This window comes from Zootoca vivipara, chromosome 7 (assembly GCF_963506605.1).
Source record: "Zootoca vivipara chromosome 7, rZooViv1.1, whole genome shotgun sequence".
Lineage (NCBI taxonomy): Eukaryota > Metazoa > Chordata > Lepidosauria > Squamata > Lacertidae > Zootoca > Zootoca vivipara.
In genome coordinates this window covers 52253035-52274840 of record NC_083282.1, presented here as the reverse complement: position 1 = coordinate 52274840, position 21806 = coordinate 52253035, and the positions used below count along the sequence as shown (strand labels likewise).

The following is a 21806-nucleotide window of genomic DNA, read 5'->3' as shown; positions in this document are numbered from 1 at the left end:
CCACTTTACGTCTGATCTTTTGAAATACTGGTGGCTAGAAATAGACACCTTCTCCTTCAAGTTATCATGGATGACCAAGTAGAGTGCTAAGCTGGTGCCTCGGGCAGGAGAAAGGTGCATTTTCTTGCTCTCAGGATCCCTCACCTAATGTACAGAAGAGAAATACAAGCAAACTCATTTCTCAACACACACACACACACACACACACACAGAGAGAGAGAGAGAGAGAGAGAGAGAGAGAGAGAGAGAGAGAGAAGGCAAGAGGCCCAGTGCCAAAGAAAACCTCCTGTGAACTCGAGCGTTTGAAGCCCAACAGTTAAGTGGGAAGTTGAGCCCTTCGGACATCAGCAGTGGGGCCATGGAGCGGACTGCGGTAAAGTCAGAATAGCAGGTCGATGACAGCATGCAGAGAGAAGGAATTTCAGATCAGATACCTGAACAAATGTCTAAGGAGCTAATTAAAACACACAAACTAGCTCATGTGCACAGAAAAGTCAAACGCACTGTCATGCATGGCGTCTGGCAGACCATTGCCAACTATTAAGATTCTATCCCAAAACATGAACATTTTAATGACTGCTTAACCAAATTGTTCAACACAGTGTTCTTTCAAAGCACATTTGGAGCATATTATTTGCCTCCAGGAATTCTGGGCACTGTAGTTTACCACTCACAGAATTACAATTTCCAGCAACCCTTAATAAACTATAGTGTCCAGAATTCTTGGAGGGGGGAAATGTGGCAAATGGCTTAGAATAAAAGAAACTCCTCAATGATTTGTCAAATAATAATATTCTAAAATAGCACCAGTGTTTTTTGGAGTCTTGCCTCATGATCTTCCAGGTTCTGGAACACAGAATCATAGAATTGTAGAGTTGGAAGGGACCCCAAGAGCATCAAGTTCAACCCCCTGCAAAGCAGGAATCTCAACTAAGGCATCCATGACAGACGACCATCCAACTTCTGCTTAAAAACCTCCAAGGAAGGGGAGTCCACAACCTCCCAAGAGAGTCCATTCCACCATCAAAAATATCCATAAAGAACCAAATATATTCATACCAACTGAGAAAGTAAGGGAAATCGCCACAAAATGTGGCAGTTATGCATGGACAAATATTCTGGGAATGAGTAATATCCTTTTCACCTGTCCATATAAACTCATAGCAAAGTAATCAGTAGTTGGGGGGGCTAAGAAAGATTCATAATCCAAGCTGAGGTTGCGTCAGAAGTTGCCAACTCTAAAATCAGAGACCCATGGTTTGTGTGCTGCCACCCTCTGTGGTGAGCCATCAAGCTTCAGGCCAGGGGAAAGAATCCACAGAAGGCCATTGGCTCTTCTGTGATCAGGAAGGAAGATAAAGGTCTCCCAGACTGCCAGGGATTTTGCCTACACAGCAGCAATAGTGCCTACTGAGCTTGACTCCTGTTTCTTCCTCAATGGTTGCTTAAGGCAGTGTTTCTCAACCAGTGTGCCTCCAGATGTTTTGGGACTACAACTCCCATCATCCCTAGCTAGCAAGACCAGTGGTCAGGAATGATGGGAGTTGTAGTCCCAAAACATCTGGAGGCACACTGGTTGAGAAACACTGGCTTAAGGCCCACAATGGACAGCAGCTCCTAATTACTGGTAGGCATACAGCAGGATCCCTTTTTACAGATATTCCCTGCAGTGATAGGATGGCAGAGGTAAGCGTGGTGCAGGATATGGTGGTGGGTGTGAGGCCAGCCAGCTCTCCCCCTTCAGACAAATTGCTGCATAGAGGGGAAAGCCCAAATAGGACTTCCCTTTCTGAACTATTCTCCGAGCAGTGGCAAGATTAGCACAGAGGCAACTGGTTTAAGCAGACAGACTTGGACCTGGATGCCTGATTTCAAGTCCCATCTTGTTACAATTAAATGAGCTGTAAACAAAGAGAGGGTGCACTGAGCTCACAAATTGCCAACAAGAAGCATTCAAGTCCCACCCGTGCCATGAATTCCTGGGAGGCCTCAGGCAACCGTCCCATCTGTAAATCTGAAGAAAGAGCAATCCTTCCTCACAGGGTTGTTGTACCTGTCCAAACGATTAGGACAATAGAGGCTAGCTAGAAAGCTGTTTCAATGGTTAATGGGAAAAAAATTGATCTGGGTAATAAAAGGGCCTCCCACTGCTCATATTTAACCTAGACAATATTCTCCTGATCACACAATTTGCAGCTTTTGTTCTAAAAAGAACCGTGCCCCATCCCATCCCAGTATCAGTGCTCAATGGAGAAAACTGTCCATGGATACAATAGAGACAACCTTAAGGGAAATAAAGGAAAATCAGTTTGTGGTAGAAAAGATCAAGAGAAACATACATCCTGCATATGCATTTGTGCAAAGGAGCTATATATATTTCCAGCTAGATTAAGCCATAGCCAGATCAAGTCCGATGGCTTCAACAAGGCAGAAAGGACTGTGTGTTTGTGATCATGTGTGCTCCTGTGTTTTCTCAATAATGTGATTTTTATCTTAGGCACATTAAGTCCCTTGCATGCCAATAACTGTCTGTAAAACTCTTACTGATAAAGAAACCATAATTTCCCTGAAGTCAACCCAAGAAAGACAAGATGCTGGTTAAAACCAGTAGCTAAAGTGAGACGGCAGACCTAATGCCTGTTTTATTAAAGGCAACACAGGCAGGCAAAAGACTAAAGATTCCCATCTTAGATTTGGAGAACAGCTCAAATTCCTGTTCTGGTTCAAAAGGTCACTCGGAATCTTATTAGGGATAAAGAAAAGGATGATAATGGGATTTATTCTAGCAATAACCAAGTTCCAAAAAAACTTCCACAAGTCTCGGAAGAGGCAAGTCTGTAATACCCTTCTCAGACCTACACATTTTTCTTTCCCATATTACAGAATAGGAAGGCGGCCAAATACAGAACGCAGCCTGTTCTGTAGATATTTCCACAATAGGGTCTTTAGTACAGCTAGGGCAAAGCTCCTCCACAATCATCTGGAAGACGAATTAAAACAATGGTTCCACTCAACGCTTAATACAGGGTTTTTTCCCCTGCAACAATCTTGTAACATACAAGCCGGGGGCAAGAGCCTAATACATTTACTCCAAAGTGAATCCCATTTGGTTCAATGGAACATACCCCTAGAAAGGGTGCTTAGGACTGCGCCTTTCAATCAGTATAGGTCCTCCTGTCTGGAGTGTGTTAAAGTGGCTTTCATTTCTCTCAGCTTCAGGCCCCTTATTTAGTCATTTTCTGCTTCCCTATTTTAAACACAAATAGGGTTTAAACAGCTCATGCTTCTCCCAGCTACTGACCTTAAATTAGTCTTTCCTTTCCCCTTCTCAGTCAACAGCATGATAATTCAACCTTTTATTATGCAATTAATAGAATCATAGAATTGTTGAGTTGGAAAGGGACCATGAGGGTCATCTAGTCTGACCCCCTGCAATGGAGGAATCTCAACTGAATCATTCATGACAGATGGCCAGCCAACCTCTGCTTTAAAACCTCCAAGGAAGGAGAGTTTCCCAACTCCCGAGGAAATCCGTTCCACTGTCAAACAGCTCTTACTGTCAGAAAGTTATTCCTGATGTTTAGTTGGAATCTCCTTTCTTGTAACTTGAATCCACTGGTTCAGGTACTACCCTTCAGAGCAGGAGAAAAGAAGCTTGTGTTCTATGCAGATGTAAGTCCCATTGAGTTCTATGAGCTAAATGTTGCTCTTCTAAGCTATTGGAAGACATTGTTTACATACTTCCAAATATATATTTATTCCCAAATGTGTCACTGATATCTTTACCACTAGGCCAGGCATCCCCAAACTTCGGCCCTCCAGATGTTTTAGACTGCAATTCCCATCTTCCCCGATCACTGGTCCTGTTAGCTAGGGATCATGAGAGTTGTAAGCCAAAACATCTGGAGGGCTGCAGTTTGGGGATGCCTGCACTAGGCCATGTTGCATTTTCAGAACATAAACAGAACACAGTTACATTTCTCTTCTCTCATCTGCTTGAAGGGTGAGATCCTCAAGCTAAGGAAATTAATGTCTCTCTGATAAGTTAGACGAAGCAGAAGATGGATTTACAAGTTTGATTGGATGACTGTAAGAAAAGTGTGTATGGATGTGAGAAATATCTAGAAGAAGTGTAGCCCAGCCACTTAATTCCTACTGTACTAGTCCCAAGTGATGTTCTTGCCAAGACCAAGTAAATTAATGATCTTGGTTTTTAAATGTCAATGTTCTTACTCAGCTTCCCTGAAATCAACTGTTAATAAACCAGCTCTGCTGGAGGCAGAAACCAGAAGGAAATGACCCAGGTTTGTCACGAGAAAAGGTAGCAGTATAGTCTGAAGCTACCAGTTTTCTAAAAGCTGCATTTAAAACATTGCCTTGAACATTACTGTTGTACACTTTTGTGCCCCTTTAGTGATTGGATTGCTATTTATACTAAAAACTTGGTTTTTATTGATGTACAGTGAACCGGACTATGAAAATGGTGTGTGGAATGACATGTCAGAGAGGAAAGCCTGATGGAATCAATTCTTCCTCTGTACTCCATCATCTTTCTGTCTCATAGAACCTAAGAACATAGGAGTAGCCCTGCCAGATCAGACTAAAGGCCCATTTAGTCCAGCATCCTGTTCTCATAATGCCAAACAAGAAGCACATAAACAGGACCTGAGTGCAAAGAGGCACTGTGCCTCCAACAGCTATTGCAGCTAATACGGTAGTTATTGATAACCTTATCCTCCATGAATTTGCCAAATTCCATGTTAAAGACATTATCAAGTCGGTGGCCATTTAACCATTTGTACATTGATCGATTGATTCCCTTTGATTTGTAAACCCACCCATCATCATATTGATCCAAAGGTGTGTTAAAACATTAAACCCACATAAAACAAACTAGGCTAACACAAATCACGTTAACCATTACCATAAAAGCATCTTTAAAATAATAACCAAAATTACTGGATTAGTTCATAATAATGCAGCATAAGATGTCCAAGGAAACATAAACAACCCATAGTGATATGTACACACTCATGCATTTCGCTGTGGGACGAAATGTGTGGTGTTGCTGCTTCAGTCCTCACACAAGATGCAAAAAGACTAAGAGTGAATCTTTCACTTGTCCTCCCAAGAAAGAACCAATTCAATATTTCTGTTCTTCCTCCTTCAAGTGTTCAACTGGAAAGCAGGTGTCATATGGAGCCTGGGGGGGGGGGAGAGAGATACCACAGGTGCACTGACAACTGTTCCCATTGTCGCTTCTGCCAAAAACCATATTCAACATGAATCTGACTTAATATTTATTCTTCCATTCAGCCTCTCTTTGTTCCTCCCTTTCTTTTCTTGGACTCACCATATAATGGGAAAGGAAAGCAGGAGAATTGCCCCACCCATGGCTACTTCCAGATGTTTTAACTGTAGAGTTTAGGGTTGAACGACACATCCACTGGATTGTGTTTAATGGAAAGCTTATGCATGAATAATCCTCACATAATAAGCTCACTAGCAATTTCCCCACATACACTAATTGGAATTAGATCTGCCCTGCCCATTTCTCCCACTTGAAGATAGTTCCAGAATTATCCTTTCCCCCTTTCTTCTCTTTCAAACTTACAAGATATCAAAAGCCCACTCTTATGTGTGGGTCAAAGCAATACCTGGCATAGCAAGCCTAAAGAATACAAAGGGAGTAAGTGGACAGGAGATTGTATACAGGGAAACACAGTTTGCTGCTGTTGTTCTTAAACTCAGCACAGCAATCTGCTTTTAGCACCAGGTTCCAGCACTGAAACCTGTGAAGCTGGTACCTCTTGCTCAAAAGAAACAAGCTCCCAGCCACTCTAGCATCTTGTCTGGGCACTGCTCTAGGTCTTGTCATAAACTACAGAAATGAATCAATCTCTCTTAATGGAGAATGCATATTCACCAGCTTTGCTTTTACAACTAGAATACAGGCTCACTCACACTTCCACTTGTCCCGTGCCTAGAAAGCATGAGTCCGAGCAGTTTTCCACTGGTCCCAAGCTTTCTAGGCAGTCTTGCATTTGACACATAGCTTTCCCTTGGAAATCACACTCTTTACTACTGAATTGGAACAAACAGCAATTTGCTGTTTGATCTGATTCAAAGGTAAACAGCAGGTTTCCCCAGAGGGCAATGGTCGGACAAACAGAGGCATAGATGAGCCCTAAATCAAATAATGCATTGGAATCTTCTGAGATTAACTATCCGTTTTTCTTATAACATAGTCTGAACGGTGGGGAAATAGTGCCTCTGAGAATGTGCACTGTGCTTTGTGTCAGTTGGCAATATGACCCATGGGGTCATATTACACCAGGCATCCCCAAACTGCGGCCCTCCAGATGTTTTGGCCTACAACTCCCATGATCCCTAGCTAACAGGACCAGTGGTCAGGGATGATGGGAATTGTAGTCCAAAAAATCTGGAGGGCCGAAGTTTGGGGATGCCTGTATTACACCTATTCTGCAGCAGTCTGTAGTATGTTTCTTTGATAAACGGGTTAATGAAAGGGGGTGATCGGCCTAACCACTAATTTCTTTCTATGCTTTCAATCAAACTGCTTAAGATGGGATTTAAACTCTCCTCAGCCCCATGCTTTTAAACACAAGGAATAGGCTGATTAATTTGTCTGTTAACCCACACACATGGGTCTGTAGGGGGATAAAACATGGTTAGTTATATTACCTATCTTAAAAACCAATGGGGGGAGGTATGTTTTTAAGGCTGATTTGAACATTCAGAGTTGGGGGACGGACCCACAAATCTTCCAGAAGATGATTTCAAGTACAGTATATGGAGTAGCAAGAGAATAAGAATGAACATGCAATAAAGAACAAGAAACTCTTGGACAAGTAAGAAGCACAGAACAACAATAAAAACAACCCTACTTCCCTTTAAAACCCTAAATCAGGCATAGGCAAACTCAACCCTCCAGATGTTTTGGGACTACATCATCCCTAGCCAACAGGACCAGTGGTCAGGGATGATGGGAATTGTAGTCTCAAAACATCTGGAGGGCTGAGTTTGCCTATGCCTGCCCTAAATGGCTTGGATCTGTTGCAGAGGTTCTTCTCCATGTCCCAGCCATAGCTGAGGCACAAGTGGACAGAACCAAAAAGTAAAATAAAAAGGCCTTCTCAGTGGTCGTATCCGCCTTACCCCATGAGATTTGTTGACACCCACCCCTCTTATTGTTTTTTAATGACTGGTTAAAACTTTCCTTTTCTGGCAGTTTGATTTTTATCTGGTAGAATGATGCTTGGCTTAAAATTGTTTTTATCTGCCAAGCTAGTTTCTGTTTTTATGCTGTTGATTTTATTCCTTATGGAATTTATTTCTTATGGGATTGTTTTTAATTTCCTGCAAGACACCCTGCACAATGCAAGTGCATTGGAATAGCAGGATATTTAAGTTGTCTCGGTAAAATAAACAATTATTCCCCACAGTCACCATGCCCGTGCATCTGGATGTGGGGAGTGGGGAAAGGCGAACATGTTGGGGTGTGATTTCCAAGCAAACCTGAGCACTGATATCTCTTGTTTTTATAAATGAATGACAACAGTGTGGCTCATACATACTGTCGGATCAAGGCGAGCTCAGGCTCTCCAAAGTGAGGCTGAAGGTTTGTTTTGGCCTGGGCTTTATTTGCACACTTCCTCCCCATATTATGATTCTCATCATGTTTGCTATTAACTCATTTGTTTGGTCAGATGTGGGGCTCACCCTGTGTCAGTAGAGCAGGATCCTGGGGCTTCTACACTGGGAGGAAAACCTGCCCCCCCATCCGCCCACAGCAGGGCTAATTGGAAAAAGAGGTGAGCTCCCACACAGCAGCAGGGGCAACTGATGTTAGATATTTAGATATATTAAAGATGTTAAATGATCCTTGTGGGAAGCTGCAGATTATTACAAAGTCTGCAAAGCACTGGGAATCTCTCTTTTTTTTAATGAAATATTTTTTTATTTTATAAGCTTAAAAATACAAAAAGGAAAAAACACAAAAAACACAAACCTGAAAATGAATACAAGCATACAAAAAAGAATATAGAAAACCAAAACAACAGCAATGAAAAAGGGAAAAAAAGAAAAGAAAAAAAAGAAAAAGACTCTAATTATCTATCATATGTTCTTACATTGTTGACTTCCTCCAGTACTTGCCAACCGCGTTACAATGTATATCCTCTTTTGTACTTTCTACATCTTGTTTCCAATCTTATTTATAGGTTATATAAACATATTCTTCTCTGCTTAACTTCACTGTCAAATAATATCTCTTATTACTTCCTTACCATACCAATCAATTTTACCTTGACATTTATATCTAATGCTAACTCAACAATATAATTATAACACATATTAGAATTTTGATATCTGTAAATTCTCGACCAATCCTCCTCTACAACCTCCATATACTTCCAGATCTTATATTAATTGTTTCCAATCTTACATTTATTTTTTAAATAAACTTTTAATTTCTTCCAGTCTTCTTCCGCCAACTCTTCCCTCTGGTCACGAAGTCTCAAAGCACTGGGAATCTCAGCTCTTGATTCTCATATTAAGTTCTGCCCATTGTTCCTACCTCAGCCACAGTAAGTAGCTGTACTCGAAATCAGGGGAAAACCTCTCCTCTATTATATTTTCTGACTATAAGCAAACTTTTTTGTTTACATGGCAGTAAAAAAAAAAAAGGCCGGTTTTGTGTTCTTAGTGGGAACAAGGTTGTTCTAAGCTAGTAGGCAATTAAGCCAGCAGAATCTGCAAAGTATCAAACGGGAACACAGCTCATCCAGGTTATGCCAATATCAGTGCAGTTATATCAAACAAGGAAGAGCAGCAGACCTTCAAATGCTTTCATGTTATAGAACCAAGTGAGGAAAGGTAGACAGGGGCCATTCATAAATTCCAGGCTAGGTTTTCTGATGATATGCAAATTCCATGACAATACTAAAAACAAATAAAATACCTTATGGAGCAAGGTTGCCATCTCTGTAGCAAAAGCAACAACCTTCCCATAGCTGCTCCCAGAAATAAAATGGCTCAGGTGTGCCTAGCTATGCCAAGCAGGAACCAAGGCGGTGTGGCATTAGGAATCACCCTCCAGAAACATCACATAACACTTTAGAAACAAACTGCTTCCAAACACTGAATAGTTCGATTTTGAAACAGCCTCATCTTTGGAGTTTTTACATCAGTACTGATCAGATTATTCCAGGAAGAGGGAAAATGGGATAAAACTCAAGCATATCATTGTGTCCTCCTCCTCCTCAAAAAAGTTCTTTGGGCACTGGAAATGTGCAGAAATACCTGGTGTGGAAGTTCCTTAAATTGACAAGAGGCAGAAGGGGAGAAAATCATTCAAGGCTTGTGCACTGCTATCATCCCATCAGCGGCTCTCCACTCACAGATTTACTGCATGGGAGTAAGAATTCAGAGCCAGCTACCTCCCCTGTCAGCAATTTCCCCCAAAAATGTGTTTGAAATATATAACTTGGAGATTGCAATCTTTCAACATGAGACCCTGGGGCAGTGAGGGTGGGAGGGGCAGGATTTCACTGATGAAATGTCAGTGTTTAAATAACTCTGAAGAATCCCAGCTGTTGCTGCTGTTTTTACTTAAACTCGTATGTCCAGACACAACAAAAATAGTATACAGGGCTTTAACAGCAAAGTTTTACAGAACAGTTCCTGCAGAAAAATACTCCAATATAGCTGCAGAAAGCAGGCAACTGTGGAATAGGATACAGTGCTGCAGAATGCACCCGCAGCCCAAATTTTCATAAGGAAGCCAAGACCCATCTCAGAGAAGGAAACAGAGCATTTGGTAATGAGAGGGGGTAAAGGGGGCAGAGATAAGTCACCGACAGAAAAGCAAGTGACTAAACACCCTGGCATTCACTAGAGGTCTAGAGGTCTGTCTGTCTGTCTGTTTTCATACCTCCCCATCTCATTTAAATTCCATCTTTCCTACAAGTGTCACAATTAAAATGCATATTGTATCTTTAAGTGTGGCTTTAGTAAGATGGCAACCCTAATATGCAGAAGCACTAGGGCCAACTTGTATATTTGGCAACCTAGTAAGTTAATGTTTATTAGAGACATTTGTGCTTATGGTATAATCACACATAATACTTTTAAAAACATGCATCAAACCTCTTTAATCTATTCTATCCTTTTTAAAAGTTAAATTGTGTTCTTAACCCAGTTGGATTGAAAATATAAATTATGAGCTTTGCCAAAGAATGTATCAACTTTAATAAGAAATACTGTAGTTCAAGCCTTAGTAACTGTGTGGCAACCAGGACAGAACAGTTACATTTCTGTGTGTGAATGGTTTTTGGTTACAGAGGGCTAAAAAGCAGCTTTGGCCTAACAGATGAGCAATGAGAGCAATACTGTATAGACTTTTGCTACTATGAGAGGTGTGAAGGTGGATTTGTGATGTCAGCAATCTAGACCTTTTGCACCTTTCAGAAAAATTCTCATGCATGTGGGGAGGACAATATTGAGACAAACTCAGATTTGGCTATGCTACTTTTGCAACCCAATGACATTCTAGATCCTGTGGGATAAGGTACTGCTTCACCCTATATGTATATAATGACAGTTCTCTCTCAGGTGGGTGCCACTGTTATTATAAGAGAACATGGTGAGTTCTGGCACCTCTTTTTCTAGAAAAATAGCACTAGCTTTAACAACTTTATTTTCAAGCTTGTGATTTTTTAAGGTTTCTCAATGTGGTGCCCTCCACATGTTGCTGGACAACAACTTCCATCATCCTTGACTACTGGCCTTGCTGGCTAAGGTTGATGGGAGCTGTAGTACAACAACATATGGTGAGTAACACATTGCATACCCAGAATGGAAACCCTTTTGATAATTATAATCTGGGGAAGGGGGAGTTGAATCATTCCATTTCCACTGTGACCCAGTGGCAGTGCATATGCTTTCTATCTAGGACAGGTGTGAGAAACCTTTGGTCCTCCAGATGTTGCTGAACTACAGCACTTATCACCTCTGAACATTGGGCTGATGTGAGTAGTAGTTCTGGAGGGCCAAAGGTTCTCCATACCCGATGCTTCATACACTCCTCTTTGTTGTTTTACAATGTGTTCCAGAAGTGTACAAACCAAAGTGGTGCACGACACCTGAAAACACAGAAATCAAAAGGGAAAAGAAAGCACTTTGTAGCCCCTAATTAAATTCTTCTCATCATTTGTGCCTGCAAGTCTAATGATTTTGTTCATCCCTGTGCAAGTGCCTCGGTGAGTCACCCTGGCAGGCAGGCAATCCATTTGCCAGCTGGCAGAATCCAGGGGCTCGCCAAGACTTGCTGCGGACAGGCAACATTTCTAGGAATGCTGCCTCTGACGGCATTCAGGAAAACCTGTAGCCCTGCTGACTTGCTAGAACAAGAGCTGAAGGAGCGTCTGAATTAGGGACCGAGATGCTCCCAGAGTTTACCCCACAAAGGTTCAAGCTGAATGCTCAAGGGTACTAGTCACTGCACTTTCTCTTTCTCACGCCTGGGGTAGAAGATGCAGAAGTGGCAGGCAATCCCAGGCTCCAGCAGAGCATCTTTTCCTACATGGGGAAGTATAACCGGGATCAATATCCTTAAAGATATTAACGTACTGTAACTTAGGCAGGGAAAGGAAGAAGCTTTTATAACAGGCACTCACTCAACATAGATTAACTTTTACCATCTCTCCCCCACCCCTTACTTTTCTCCACTGGAACAAAATGATAGACAAAAGAAGCTTTATTCACCAACATGATTTTTCTCCATAGGCTGTTTGGAAAATAAATCCAGCTGCCTTATCTCTGTCTCCCTGGAAAGTGTTAAAGATCTTTAATCTTCACCCTGACAGAAGAAGCCACTTCAGAAAAGTTTGTATTTCTCTATGAGATAGAGAATCAATCTACCCTGCGGCAAAACTTCACAGCTGGGGTGTTTATGCAATGCCACGTGATGGCAGAGTCAGCAGAAATAGGAAACTGCTGCATTTCAACTGTAGTTCTGGGCCAAGATGCTTTTCATCTTTCCAATGGATATATGTAAGACCAGGCATCCCCAAACTGCGGCCCTCCAGATGTTTTGGCCTACAACTCCCATGATCCCTAGCTAACTGGACCAGTGGTTAGGGAAGATGGGAATTGTAGTCCAAAACATCAGGAGGGCCGAAGTTTGGGGATGCCTGTGTAAGACAGTGCAAAAGAGCAGAGAATAAATAATGGTGTTATGTACTGAGCTGAATCCTAGATCAATAGGATCCAGAATGCAGCAGTCTGATTGGTCCGCAGGAGCCACCCAATCCAGCTCCAGGTGGAAGTGAATCAGCAACCTGATTGGCCTGCAGGAGCAGCCCTGAAGTAGCCAATCACGCAAGGCCCAATGTGTAAATAATGTATATAAGCAGACGTTTTGGGGAAAGAGCCATTCTTCTCTTCTTCTCCTTTTGCTACTACAAGCTGAATAAAGAGCATGAAATTCACTCTCGACTCCAAGTATATTTCAAATGGATTCTAAGAAAGCATGCTTCAGCAGATACAGTGCACATTTCAGAGCTCATTGCCTCTGTCTGCTTTGAACAAGGCAGAGCTCTATGACCAAATACATAACAGTGATGGGATAGACAAAAAAGAAAAAGAAAAAGAAAAAAAGAATTTATGGAGGACACCTTCCTGCCAATGTAATTGAGTCAGAAAAGTTGCACTCAGCAATTCATAGAAAGAATTCAACTTTTGGATCCAGAATGCAAATATTCATACCTCTGAGGGCTCTTGTTTCAGGCTGCTTCTGAAATAGGAAGTCTATCCGGCAAATCTTACACTGTTATTTTTATATGTTTTGAATATAAACAGTTTGACAATATGTGAATCTCTTACCAAGGCAGTTATGGCCATCATGTGCCAGGCGGAAGCCATCGTAGCAGGTACATCGATAATTCCCTGGGATGTTGACACATTCATGGACACAGCCAGCATTGTCGTCACGCTCACATTCATCAACATCTGTACACAGAATGGAGAACATCAGTGGTCCTAGTAGAATTACCAACTTTTCACTGAGCACATGCATGAAAATCATTGAAGGGCTTTAGCTAGAGTTTATAAGTTTACTAGACCATCAGTAGTATTGTTCAAACAATTGTATTTGCCGTCAATAAACTCAAAGTAGCTTACAACAAAATTGCTCACGTCACATGGTTCAAAATGACCCACTATGTATCCTGTCAGAAACTGCCACTCAGGCTCAAAACTTTGGCACCAGGTCAATTGTTAAAGCCACCATAATTGTGTTTTCTATATTAAATGCAAGGTAGATGCATCTCTACCATTGTGCAACATAATCCCAGAAATATAGCCTTTAGTTTTTGATTATCCAATCAGGAATTTATGCATGCAGTACTATTGGAAACTTGATAAAGGGATGCACCCCAAACAAGCCCTTGTTTATTATGTGATCTCAGAGTTTGGCTTTCTCAGTTCTGTTTCAAGATGGGCTTGATACTTGGATCATTCACTGGAGATAAAACTCTAACACTAACACTGAGGGGGCCAAGTTGCTTCATTTAAAATAATGGGTGGAACCACAAAGGGGGAAAATCCAGTAACTCAGACAGAGTAATTTAGCCATTCCTTTGATTCAGGATTTCAGCAAGAAAGGACCAGAAAAAAATGTCACATGAGATGACACCGTGACAGCACTTGGGGGACGGGAGATGCGTTCATCACGATTTAGAAAGACTGTTCATGAAAACCAAATCTGTTTGCTGGGGAGGAAATCCCATAATTATATTTAACCCAAGTTGCAGCCCTTCGGTCAACATGTAAGTATGAGTCTTAGTAGCAGCCTTTTCGCTGTAAGGAAAGTCTATGAGGGCAATGGGACCATTTCAGGTCCTACATGATTAGATTATTCCCTGACTGTTTTGGCTGGATATCTGTGAAGGGCAGAGGCAGCTACATCTGCAATGATTTTAAGATAGGGGTGGCTAACCTTTTTAGTCCAAGGGCTGCACTGAGCATCACACTCACATAGGCCCACATACCACATGTATAACACACAGAGAGACTCAGATAGCCACAACCCACCCACATTTAGACAGCCCCCCCTTCTGTCCATCAGCAGAGGAGTGGGTGGGTCCTTCTTCCACACCGCAGCACTGGAATAAAGCGTAAAACCAGGACTTCAGAAACACTCTTACCCTTAAAAGGGGGCCTCTTCTCCCTCTGGGGTGCTGCCAATGCAAGCAAGTTACCAGGAAACAGAAAGTGGTCCCCTTCCTGTTTCCTGAGTCCCATCACTTTCTGGCTATGGCAGCACCCCAGAGGGAGAAGTGGCCCCTTTTATGAAGAAGAATCCTTTTTGAGGACTGAAAGCCTACCAGACACCCAACAAAAGTCAAAACTGCAAGCAAGGACTGCATGGATAAGGAAGAAGCAAAAAATAGGTTGGTGTTGTTTTTTTAAGAATGTTTTTAAAATGAGTGTTTTTAAAATTTGGAAAGGGGTGCTCCACAGAAACATCTGATGACTATTCATCTTCTATTTGGGCTGTCTCAGAGTAAGAGGGAGCACCAGCTTGACCACCTTCTTGCCTGAGGTTCTTTATTGGGCAGCTTCTCAGTTTCCCCACATTCTCCTCTGCCTTGACTGTTCTACTATCTTCTGCTTCTTTCCCCCCTCCTCACCACACCATCCCTTCCTTGCCTGCCCTTGGCTCCTGGTCACTCCCGCCATTCTCTTCCCTGTCCTCTGTCCCTCCTTACTTTTCACTCCATTCCTTCTCCTCGCCTCTCACTCCTCCTCCTGACAGATGCAGTTTAATTAGAGCCTCACGGCGGGATGGCCACCCTGTTTCTAGTCACAGCTGCAGCTTAAGAACTTCTTGGCTGGTGCGAGAGCTCCCAATATCTGCCAATTTGCAGCGGTCAGGGCTTATGGTTGTTCAAGAGTGGCCTCCACATCAATGGGGAGGTAGATTACAGGCAGGGATTTTTGTCAGCTGGAACTCAGTTCCGGCACCTTTCAAGGTGGGCACCATTGCCATTATAAGAGAACAAGGGAGGGGTTCATGGTGTGTGTTTTCTAGAAACATAGCACTGGCTTATAGGGATCCAAGAAGCTGCCTTATACTGAATCAGACAACTGGTCCAACCAATTCAGTACTGTCTACACTGACTCACAGCAGCTCTCCAGGTTTCTGTCAGACAAGGAAGACTTTCCCAGCCCTACCTGAAGGTGCTAGGGATTGAATTGGGGGCTTCCTGCGGGCAAAGCAGATACTCTCCCATGGAGCCAGAGCCGTTCCCCAAGCCACTGTATATCAATAGAAGCTATCAAACATAAATTGAGATAAATTGAGATGGCTCAGTTGGTGGAGCACAAGATCTCAGCGTCATGGGTTTGAACCCCACATTGGGCAAAAGATTCCTGCATTACAGCTGGTTGGACTAGATGACCCTCATGGTCCCTTCCAGCTCTATCATTCTATGATCCACAAACCCTTCAGGGCATGTTCCGTAAGTGGGGTCCCTGTGTTGTAGAAGGGAACCCCACACATCAGCACCCTTGTTATGAACACAGGTACACACAGTCCACCATAGCCATGGGCAAGTTTCTTTCAGCCACGCTGACCAGCGGAGATCACTGCATCTGACAGTGGTGGTAAGGAGGATAATGAAAGCTGAAACAGAACTCACCAAATTCTCTAGGGCCCTGGAACTATCTGAGAATACTTATTAAAGCTAAGCAAGCCTCTCCCTCATCAGTGCCTAACCAGAGGCAGTCTGGTAGCCCTATGCTGTTTCACCCCCACACAAAATGAATAATCCATTTATTTAGCTTAATAAATGAAATTAAAACCATCTGGGAGAGCCATTATTCTGACCACATTGGCTGTGAATGTAGCAGAGTGATCTTCACATTTTTCAGAGACACCAAAGGAACTTCACTGCAGCTAAGACACAACTAATAAAAAACTCTTTGAAATATAATGGATTTTTGCCCCTCCACATAAAACGGCATAAAAGAGCGCGCAAGCATTTCCTCCCCATCTTTGCTTCAATGGGCTGACCTATTCTCCCTACCTTTGCAGTGCTTCCCATCTCCGGTGTAGCCAGATTTGCAGATGCATTTGTAAGATTTGGGAGTGTTCTGGCAGATGGCATCAATGTGGCAGTTGTCAGTCCCATCAACACATTCGTCAATATCTGCAAATGAAAGAGAGGGGGGAAATGACATCATAAAAGCCTGAGTTACTGAGTTTCATTAAACACACCAGTGAACCTTTATCTCCGGAAGCCTGCAAACTGAATTCACAAGAGCAGGCATATCAGCTGAATCTCCCCAGGCATCAGGATTGTGCTCCAGGATGGTCCCATTTTGGAGCAATAGGTCAGTTTCCAGGGTTATGACAAAACCTTCCTCAGTGGCGAAAACCCATTGCAGCAAACCTTTGTTGTAATTCTGCCCTGGGACTTAGTGGTGAAGTTTGGGTACAAAATCTCACACATAAATGAATAATGACAGCCTCTCTTCTGGTTTCCTTGGCTGCTGCAAAATTAGCCTTTGCTAAACACTGGTGAGCACAATCGGAACTAAATAAAAGGGAATGGCTTCAGAATTCATACATTACAGAGATAATGACATTAGTCAATCTAACAGTATATCAGTCATAAGCTATTAATATCCAGTCATTACATGAAACAGTAGGCTATATTAGAGCACAGCATTTGATACAAGAGAGCTGCAAATCAGATGTTCCGTACCTAACACATCTTAATTAGCTGAGATAAGCACACACTCCTCCTTGCACCTCCTCTTCATTTCGCCTACAGCAGTCATGGCCAAACTTGGCTCTCCAGATGTTTTGGGACTACAACTCCCATCATCCCTGACCACTTGTCCTGTTAGCTAAGGATGATGGGAGTTGCAGTCCCAAAACATCTGGAGAGCCAAGTTTGGCCATGCCTGCACCTACAGCATGATTCAACACTTCCTGAATGAATTAACCATAGTGTCCTGTTAAACTTGAACTGGAAACTATGGTTACCAGGATTTGCACATGCTAGGATTACAAACCATAGTTTGCAGCTGGGTTTAAGATGCTGCCTTGTTCCAAAATGGTAACAATAGATTCCCATCCCTATGTAAAGGGAATCTATGGTTGACAGAAACTTCCTGAGTTAATCACCATACACCAAGATGTGAAAAGGGAAGGAGCAGTACAAACACCAATTGAGTGGGCACAAAGCTTGTGCACATCTCAGCTTAATAAGAAACCAGGCTACTGTTTTGAATTGTTGTGTTTATTATATAGCAAGGGGGGGATTCAGCCTGACATTAGCAACAATTAGGCATATCTAAATCCATTGAGTTTAATGGATTTAGACACACTTAACTTTATATAGGATCAGGCAGTTTGCATGTAATAAATATAAATATGATGTGCAATTAATAGTATTCAAATAAGGGAATCAATGGCAAGATTCTCAGCAAGAGGAATGCAGCTTTTGTCTTGTTAAACGTATTCCTTATGGCACATATACTACTGGCAAGGTTCACTATGACTCTTTCTGCTCTGCTTGTAGAATCCTATAATTTACATTACATTCTTCCATCACAGAGGCTAATCTCTGAAGAATGATCTGGTATAGAGGATTCCATTTCATTGCATGGAGCTGAACTGGACAGCCTTTGTGTCTCTTTCAGCACTACAATTCTGTGAATCTACAAAGCCAGCAGGAGACATAGTTAGTGGTGAGTACAGATGACTGTGGCCTCTTCTAAGTGAATAATTTTTGGCTTCCTTCTACCGAGCATTGTTACTAAGATTGCTCACCTGGCTCCTTCCAAGCCTCAACAGTACAGTGACTAACCCCTTGTTCTCAGGTCCTTCAGGAAATAACATGATTAATAACAACTATAAGCTCTGGCTTTGCTCAGGATGTGGTTCAGTTGGTAAATGGTCAGATTTGGGTCATGCCTGAATCTTGAATAAAGCTCTGTGAATGACAGCCTTTACAGCTTTTCCTCTACTGGTTGTAATCCAGGCATTGTCGGTGGAGTGTTCAACGCTTTAGGTCTGAAGGCCCAGAGAATAGTCAAAAGGTACATGATCTGGGGCTGAAGTTAAACAGGTCTGGACCTGCCCGATTAGGGTGCTGCAGAGGAATAACAAGTTCAGAACTCTTCAGAAATATGTGAAATAAAGAAAGGAAGACTATTTCAAAACATGCATCTTCTTAGGTCATGTAATATTCCATTAGATTTCACCTCAGCATAGCTGTCAAGTTCTCCCTTTTTTAAAGGGAAATTCCCTTATGCTGAATAGGCTTCCTCGTGAGAAAAGGGAAAACTTGACAGCTATGCATCTCAGTTCTGTCTGAATTCTATTTGCGGTGTTTCACCTGTGATTACTGTTACACTTGCAATTCGTATTTGGTGCTGCAGGGAACAGGACATCTGGACAGGACACCACAGTTTTATGTTTCTCAAAAAGTATGACTGTGTGTGGAAAAAGCCAGATCCTAAATAGTTACTCAACAACAACAAAAACAGACACCTGACTCAGTAGGACAGGGGAGAGGAACCTGTGAGGCTCCAAAAGTTGTTGGGCTGCAACTTCTATCACCCTTCACCATTGGCTATGCTGGCTGGGAGCTCACAGAAGTTGGATTCCAACAACATCTGGAGGGTGAAAGGTCCATCGGTCCATCCCCCTGTGCTAAAAGGGAACGGGGAAGAATTTACCTCTGTCCTCCTCATTTCCCCCTGATCTGTTGCCATCATAAGCCAGACATAATAACTTTGGCTGTATTCCCAGCCAAAGTTATTATTTCTGGCTTTACCTATGTGTGTGCATCATGAGATTCCAAACTACACAGTGTGTATTTTAACCAAAAATAAAACCATTTTACCCAATAGAAGACAGCTAAAAGGAGTCTGCCAGTCTCCAGCTGGCATCAGGTCTTAGGAAATGCAAAGACAAACTTAAACCCTTCCTCATCCTCTCCCAAGTCCAGTTTATCCAACAGCTATGTTGCATCTGGCTTTCAGAAACTGGCGTGTGTGTATATGAGCTCATTCTTAGCTACCAAACTGCTCAAATTTAGCAAAATGTATAGAGCAGAAAGTTCACAAGGTGCTCTGTTTTGATCTATAAACTCAGGTTTTATAAAGCTTGTTTCATTGAGTTGCAGGAAAACTGATTCGGATAGTTTTTGTTCTAACTCCCATCTTCAACTCTTGAAAATATTGGTTTAGTAGCCACTGTAAAACCTCAGAGAAGATGAAACTAATCTGAGGGAAAAACAGAAGTGAGAGATCAATTTCAAAATTGGTGGCTGGAAAAGATATCAGCCTGAAATATACTGGTAGGGAAGTAGGGAAGAACGTGCAAGTTTTCTCATCATAATCCTCAAAGAGCAGTACAACTTACATTCTAAAACCAATGCAACAATTGCCCAGATTTACCCAAACAGCTGATCTTGTGTTTGGGCGTGTGTTCCAACCCATGGTCTATTTATTCAGAAAGCACTTGTGTGGGGGTTGGGTTTCATTGCTTGTTGTATAAAGAAAAGCAGCCCCAAATATTATAATGGCCTCTTTTGTTCACTTCTGTAGGGTTACCATCTCTGGCAGAGTTCCTAAAATTTAAAAAGCTGCATAGCAAACAGAAAATCAACAGGTGAACCACAGGGAAGATGTGCCTAGGAAATCTTCACAGGTTGAATTTCTGTTGTTTGGCAGGATTTTGTTTGTTTGTTTGTTTGATTGATGAGCTTACTTAAAGACCTCCCCTTTATATAAAATAGGCAGTGTACAACAAAATATGCAGGCACAATAAACATAAAATACAACACAAAATAAAAAAATTATAATAAAAAATGACTAGCTCATCTTGAGAAAAGTTTAAACAACTGGATTGTTGACTGGAGCTGGTTATAGGGAACATATGACTTCCTTGCTAGAACAGCTCCACTGGCCATCCATCTGTTTCTGGGCACAAGTCAAAGTGCTGGTTTTCACCTAGAAAGCCCTACATCAGGGGTCCTCAAACTTTTAAAACAGGGGGCCAGTTCACTGTCCCTCAGACACTATTGGGGGCCAGACTATAGTTTGAAAAAAATATGAACCAATTCCTATGCACAGTGCACATATGATATTGTATATTGTATATCACAAACATCAGGGATGGACTGAACAGGAAGAAATAGTGTGTTCAAGGGAGGAATAGCTACATGGGCATAGCCAGGATTTATGGAAGGGAGGGCAGGCTTCATGCTAGGGGGGGGAGGACCTCAGTTAAATATGTTTATTGATTTACTTGATTTAGGTTGTGGGGGCAACTGCACACAGATAGCTAAATTAAAGATGGATAGATAAACATGATTCTCTCTCAATCACTCACTCACTCACTCTCTCTCTCTCACACACACACACCAAAGTGGACCAGCCTCGCCTACATATCAGCAGTCAGAGTGCTCGGCTCCTCGCTGGTGCTGGGAGGGAATTGGCTGCCACCACCACAAACTCCTGCCCCCTCACCTGCAGGGCGGGATGGTTGCCTACGGCAGGGGCGGCAGCGGTAGTGACTTCCCACAGGCAGCTGAACACGAGCGGGTGCAGCCCTAGGCTGGGGCAGGTCGTTGCCACCGTGTGAGCTGCTTGCTTTGGCTCCCGTGCCTTCGCCATACCCATGATCAGAGCTGGGTCGTCGGAGACCCCCGGAGCCACCTTTGCACAGCCCGGTGAGGTGCATAATTAACAGGCCTGTGCTCTCCCGCCACCTCGGCTGCTTCATGCTTCGCAACTGTTCCCACATTGCTGATATTGCTTGCAGTAAGGCTTAAGGTCACGCTCGCACACGGGATGCCATATTTCCTTTCGCCTTAGACAGCGGCAGGTTCCGCAATTGCCTTGTGGGCCGGATCTGGCCCGTGGACCGTAGTTTGAGGAACCCTGCCCTACATGGCTTAAGTCCAAGCTTTTTGAAAGACCATATTCTCTCATGCAAATGTGCCCAGGTTGAGAGATTGGGGGGGGGGGAGTGATTTTCAGTCCCACCAGGCACACTTGGTGGGAACACAGGAGAGGGCATTCTTGGTGGCTGGTGCTGTGCTATTTTTGTTGTAATTCTTGATATGTTTTTAAACAGATTTTATATAAGTATATAGTTTCAATTCTCAATGCTTAATTGCATTTTAACAATTGATTTTTCTATGTTTTTAGAGGTACTTGTTATGATCTATAATTTTGCCTTGAGTCCCGTCAGGGGAAAAGCCATGGTATAGCTAAATATATACTAATAATAATATTAACATTGGCATAAAATGGTCTTCAAGAGATTCTGGAAAATCAGTTGGAAAGATGCCTGCCAATTCTCTTCTGGAAGAGTATTCCACAGCTTGGGACCAGAGATACTAAAGGCCGGACTTCTCATTGAAGCCAAATGAGTTTCTGAATCATGGGGGGGGCAATTAAAGGTGCCCCTTGAGAAGACCTCACTGTTCAAGCTGGGATATAAGGGCTCAGGCAGGGCCAGCATGAGGTGGGGCAAAGCAGCCGCCTTGGGTGATACAAGTTGAAGAAGTGTCACCCCCACAGGCACTCTGCCTAACTCATCAGCGGAGAAGCAGTGCCAGCAGCAGTGCCAATTTCTGGCAAGGTCTCATGAGATCTCATTAGAATATTGCGAGATCTCTCTGGAAGCCACCACCGCTTTGTGGGCACTGCCACACCTTCACCACAGATTCCCTTACCTGGATAGTGCAGCGGTG

General features: G+C 42.7%; 1 protein-coding gene across 4 annotated transcripts in view; it reads right to left on the bottom strand.

The window, feature by feature from the left end:
* The window catches only part of SCUBE3 (signal peptide, CUB domain and EGF like domain containing 3), a 115069-nt gene that overhangs the window by 72928 nt on the left and 20335 nt on the right, over positions 1-21806 (bottom strand). For all 4 annotated transcript variants that reach the window (XM_035123442.2, XM_035123441.2, XM_035123444.2 and 1 more), the window contains exons 2-3: positions 16113-16235; positions 12907-13032 (exon numbers count right to left, since the gene is read on the bottom strand). In XM_035123442.2, coding sequence (XP_034979333.1) covers positions 12907-13032; positions 16113-16235 — 249 coding nt within the window. The remainder of the gene's footprint in view (positions 1-12906; positions 13033-16112; positions 16236-21806) is intronic.